Raw genomic sequence first — 6,000 nt, 5'->3', positions numbered from 1 at the left:
TTGAAAGCAAAGGTGACCCTATTTGGAGCATCACAACCTGAGTCTCACAGACACTGCCATCTGCTGGACAGTCAGCTGCAGGAACGCTCACCCATGGGGCTGAGCTGTGGGATTGTACGGCACAGAAGTAGGCTCCCTACCTTGTCCATGCCATGTAGTTTTGCCCCTCTACAGTAATCCCAGTCCAGATGCAGGTCAGTTCTTTTCCAGTGAGTTTCCTCCAGGGTGCTCGGATTCCTCACACATTACAAGTTGGTAGGTTAGTTGGTCACAAAGCTGAAATTGTGTGGCATGGGCTCATTGGGCAAGAAGGGCCTGTTACCATGCTGTATCTCTAAGTAAATAAAATAAACACTGATTTGGAGATTAGAGGTAGATGCAAGAAAGGAGGAAAGTTGTTTAAATATGGGAAGAGTGATGGCACATGGGGAGACTCATCATCCGGGACAAGGAGCCCCTGTGTTTAGAGACAGCAGTTAACAACTCACGGAAACCTCAATCTATTCCAAGAGCTGTGGCAACAATAGTTTAAATGAAAGTTATAGGATATATTTGAAAACATAAAGATGATAGTATTGTTGGGAGACGCTTAAAGGCACGTATAATTTGCTATTTTCAGCATGGCCAATGTATTTGTTGAGCGCTCAGTCATTAATCTCAATTTCTGACCCAGCTTCTAAGTTGGGGAAATGATATTTTATTGAGACAAATTTCCATAAGACCATAAGACATAGGAGCAGAATTGAGCCATTTGGTCCATCAAGTCTGCTGGCCATTCCATCATAACTAATTGATTCACCCTCTGAACCCCATTCTCCTACCTGAATTTCAACAGGAAGTACTTAGTTCCATTTTCCTGAGAAGTGGGATTTTTACAGGAGCTGAATGCAAAAACTTTAAAAGAGTTTAACATTTCTTTTTATGCCCATTTTGTGTTTAAAAGAAACACATGTGAATGGACTTTGTTCTAATTCTACATGAAGAACTCTTCCCTTTACATAGCCATCCATTTGAAATGTAATGAATTTTTTAATGCTTTGTCACTAGGCTAAGTAACTAAGCCAATGATGAATCTTGTATTAATTCTATGTTGAACACCACAGGAGAATAATATGCTTTTTCACTCTTTTCTGTTCACAGGGCCAGCTGTAAGTACATGAAACGCTAGTTGTGCCTAAGAGAAAAGGTTGGGTCAAAAATAACAGTGTCTGTCTCTAAGCTTCTGTTTGGTGTACTGGACCTTAGATATTAACTTATTTCTGCTAAATCTTTGCCATGTCATCATAACTTTCCTTGGTCTTTGCAGAATGTACATTTGTTGTGATGCTATAAAATCTTTGCACCAGTGCACTTAAAAATTTCGTACCTTTAAAAGTTAAAATTAATAAAGTCAGCTTTATCCCTTTGGCTTGTTGGGCTATGTCTACAATATGTTAATTTTTTTTCCCTTTCTACTGATTTTTATCACTTCAGGGAGCTCCAGGAAGAGATGGCTTTCCGGTAATTAGCCTTAAACTGCTCCCTTCTCCTTGTCTAATGCTAACTCTGTGTTTGCACTTGTCTGCCTTGTTTTAACAGTCTTTGTCTACCCCGTGCTACGTTCCAAAGCTTGCCTTTTGCTGACTGCTATCCACTCCCACGTCATCCTGATAATAATTCATGTGTTCTATCTTTCTCCTTAACGTGGGAAAAAAAAACTTCATTTAGGATGAATAATTTCATTTTGGAAAGGATTGATATCCCAGATATTAAAAATCTGCATCATTCTCATCATGCTAATTAACTGTTTTGCAAACGCTGCTCCTCCGATTTATGATCTTGGCTCTGGCTACATGTATGGAAGAAAATTGTTTTTTTTTAACTGGTGGTGTGGTGTTAGCACACAGTCATCATGTTGCCAGCTTTCTCTTGTGATAAGGGCTCTTTTCCAAAGGTTTAACTCTTGGCGTAGCAATCTGGTAGTTTGGTGTGTAAAGCACTGAATAGTAGCATCTAGTGGGAGGCCTTCATGCTTTTGTGATTGAGCATTACATTCTGAAACGCTTGCTCTGTGACTTTGGGGCACACGTCTTTGCTGGATGTTCTCGTGTGCAGCTGAGCAGCTTTTTGGGTGAAATTGCAAAAAAAACTCTTTCTTTACAGTTCTGACTGTACATTGATTATTAGGGAAACAAAGGATCCATGGGCCTACCAGGGAGAAGGGTAAGTTTATTTATTGCATCTAATTTTAGCCGTGTGGTTACTTAGATCTGATGCTTATCTTGCACTGAAAGCACAATGAACAATCATTTCAGCTGTCTGAATGAAGTGTCAAAGAAAAAAAATTAACGCTGCAATATCCTTCCCCTTGCCTCACCCTTTCCCATCCTGCACCTTTCTTGGGAGTCTGAATTGGCTTATAACATTTTATATTTGAACTAGTACAGATTTTTGTATGTGTATAACTTTTGGAACCAAAAAAAAGGGCACCATTTTTGGAACTGGTCTTGTTCTCCCTAGGGAGCTATTGCACAAACATTTCTAAAAGGTCAGAACAACATCTGGCTCATAGAGATAGAAGACTTTTGTTAAAGTGACATTGTACAGATCATTTAATTCTCTTTCAATTTCAAGCCCCAGGATAATGCAGCCTTAAACCATTCGTTTGACAGTGCCACACTTAACTGCATCTTTCTTAAAGCATTTTGCTTATTGCCTTGGCTCCCTCTTACATCTCACTGATGGAGCGGTTCAGCCACTGCTGTGAATTTCTACACATTTCAAGATAAATGTAACAGAGACCTTAGGTTAAGTTTGTCCTTGAATCAGGCTTTTGCTAAGTTTGCGAGGTGGTCTTGCTGTGGTGCATTGGAGTTCTGATAGTAATGTATTTTAAAGTATGTCATCTCCTGCAGTGAAATCTCTGGCTCTTAAAGCATTGGTTAGTTAAATGGGCTGTTTAGTGAACATTTTTCCCCATTCAAAAACAATCTAAATACATCAGCAGCTAAATAGAATTCAGGGCAAAGTAGAGACCAATATACAATCATATGAGCTTTGTTTACCTGTACTTATAGATTAGTGTTCGCAAGTACTGACTGACTTCCCCAAATGTTACTTTGTAAGCACTTCTAGCTTTAGAATATTGTAAATTTAAAAAAATATGTATAAGGAGTTGTATTAATTTATAACTCGTATACAAGTGCAAAACTATTTTGCTTCTCCTATAACTTTGATCTGATATAATAATGTTAATTTAGTAAACAATAGGGTCGCTACTTGTTACATTGTTGATACTTCCTAATACTGAACAGCCTCTTTAAAGCTTTGACTCATGGATGTGGAAATGCTGTGGGCTAACCTGATTGCCATGCTGCTGGTCTGAACTTTAATATTTCTTTAAATATAAGTAAAAGTGCTAGGAATTCCCTAAGTTCATGAAGCACATTTATCACACAGTGTTGGTCTTTGCCAGAAATAACCAAACTCATTCGAAATCCTCATTATTTCAAAAGGACCCCAGTTTCAACTGTGTGTGGGCTGAAGGGTTGTTAACTGTTATTACTGATTGTTATTTCTCCAGCCCTTTAATGGGGAAATTCCAGGGAGAATTGACCAAGTTTCTAAGGTTAGGCTGCCACCACTAAATCCCACTGTGTGGAGGCACATTGTTTCAGGCATCATTGCAATAGACTGAAAAAAAAACCTTGTGCTAATTGCACATTTTTTTTAGAAAGATGACTTTGAAAGGTTCCTAAGTCTTTCTTGTTTTGGGTCACTTTCTCAGTACAAGGAAGTGCTCACAGCAGTGCTTCCTGTAATTAGCAGCTCTTACTCTGCTTTGTTTTTCTGATTAAGTAAGCCCAAACTGTGCTCAGTTTTTGGTGACAGGACCCTATCTCGGACGGTCTAAACAAGTGAGACATTGTTCATATTGCCTTGCTGCTAATATTGCCTGTTAACATGCATAAGAGAGAAAATTGAGCCACCTGATCAAGAATAAGTTACCCTTCCAGTCTTCCAAAAGCAAATCTGTAACCCGAAGTGGGAAGTTTTGAGGACAAAATTACTTAAAATGTTAAATTTTGGGGACTAACATTGGCAGTAACTTTGCTATCCTGTGAAAGAATTGTAAAAATATTGCCATTTAGAAGCTTTGAAAAGTAAACCAATCTCTGTAGGTGGAATTGTATAACACCAGTTGTCCCTAGTACAAATGCTGGGCAGTTCATTCAGGAGATGTTAAAGAGCTAAACTGTCATGTAACATGCAAATTTGTCTTACCATTCAAGTAGATTTTATAACCATTTATACTTACTCTATGTTGGGTAGATAGTTGGGTTTAGTTATGTTGTTTGGGTCTCCTTGGCAGGTATAAACGTGTAACTGTGAGTACTGAGGTACATGGGAGATAACAGGTCTTCTACCAATCTCACTTCCATGAGACTGCAGGTGCTGGAATCTGAAGCAACACACAATCTGCTGGGGACACTAAGCAGATTGAGCAGCATCTGTGGAGGGAAAAGAATTGTTGAAATTTCAGCTCAAATCCCGGCCTGGATTGAACAGAAGTGTTGACATTCACTATCTACCACTCCCCAACCAAAGATGCTGCTTGACACAGAGTTCCTCCAGTAGATTATCTGTCGCTTATTTCCATGACTTGTTTCTCTTTTAGCTCAAACTCTTTCCTCATATACTGCACTGGAAACTATGGAAATGTTTCAGCTTTTAAACTTGATAGAGTCCAATAAAATGCTCAGTTCTCCATGTGAATCTGGAATTATACAAATAGATGAAGGTTCTCCAATTTACAGTGTGATAAATGTGCTTTTCAGAGCATGTCTACAGTAAAGTTTGTTTTGTGTTGGATTATTTTTCTGGCTGTGTGTTTATTGCTATTGTCATGTAAGTGCAAAGTTGTGAGCGATTTTGAGTTTATAGAAGATTTTTCAAATTGTATAGTTAAAGTAGCAAAGGCAAGGTTTAGGATCTTCACACATCCACTGCAACAACTTGGAGCACCTTTAATGTGGTTAAAATATACAAAAGAGAGTTCACAATTATCCATATTAATAAATTTCAGGCCTGGTTTTTCGATTTGATTCTTGCATTGTGAAGCATAGAAAACAATAGTGGTGGCCAATAGCTTTCAGAATTTATTAGAGTTCAGTACATTTAGAAAATAATTGGAGGTGAGCGGAGTGAAGAGTTGCTATACTGAGGATGAAAAGATGTCATAACACCCAAGGTCATTAAGAATGGAGGAAGAGATCTGATCAGTTTTAGACTATCTATTCTGAAAGAGGTTGCAAAGATCTCCCAACTCTGTTTCAATAGCTTTTATCACAGGTTTTCATTAAGTGTCCCAAGGTACTTCACAGAAACACTATCAGATAGAACTTTGTATCGATCCGCGAAGAGATCTTAGGGCAGGTGACACAATGGCAAGGTGTTTCTTTTCACCATTTTCATACTTGTGGTCCCATAGCCCATTGAGTCCGTGCTGGCTCTTACAACAACCTCATCAGTTCCATTCCCACACGGGCATCTGCGCAGCCTGATCTCTCTGCCATCCTAATTCTGCTCCCACTCAGCTAAACTATGAGCAGTTTGCAGTAGCCAGTCAGGACACCGACCACCAGATTGCAGAGATGTGAGAAGAGACCAGGCCGCCCAACAAAAACAAATAAAAGTAAGGCAGAAATGTTTGTTTCCTCATAGATTTTGCTAATCATTCTAGAAAACTATTTCAAGCATTAGTGCCTCCTATAATAAAAAGAAGCAATCAGAATCATTTGTTAGGTTTCACACCAGATCTGCAAGTTCATTATGCTGACAATGTTTTGAGATTTTATTTCCAGGTAATCACATCATTATTGAACCTGAATATTTCTAACCACACAAAAAAAGTTTTTTAAAAAGCTTAAAATGATTGGAGAGATATACGTCCACAACTTTGTCTTGCGTGTGTTGAGTTTGCACCCTGAATAATCAAGAAAAATTGTTGTAACATAAACC

General features: G+C 38.5%; 1 protein-coding gene across 1 annotated transcript in view; it reads left to right on the top strand.

Annotated features, from left to right (window-relative positions):
- Window positions 1-752: 752 nt before the first annotated feature.
- col13a1 (collagen, type XIII, alpha 1) overlaps window positions 753-6,000 on the top strand; it is a 121,590-nt gene continuing 116,342 nt past the window's right edge. Inside the window, exons 1-3 of the mRNA XM_073025335.1 lie at window positions 753-1,148; window positions 1,474-1,500; window positions 2,167-2,202. Coding sequence (XP_072881436.1) covers window positions 1,113-1,148; window positions 1,474-1,500; window positions 2,167-2,202 — 99 coding nt within the window. The 5' untranslated portion in view covers window positions 753-1,112. The remainder of the gene's footprint in view (window positions 1,149-1,473; window positions 1,501-2,166; window positions 2,203-6,000) is intronic.

This window comes from Hemitrygon akajei, chromosome 21, assembly GCF_048418815.1.
Source record: "Hemitrygon akajei chromosome 21, sHemAka1.3, whole genome shotgun sequence".
Taxonomy (NCBI): Eukaryota; Metazoa; Chordata; class Chondrichthyes; order Myliobatiformes; family Dasyatidae; genus Hemitrygon; species Hemitrygon akajei.
The sequence above is the reverse complement of the archived record's forward strand: the minus strand, read 5'-3'. Positions and strand labels throughout refer to the sequence as shown.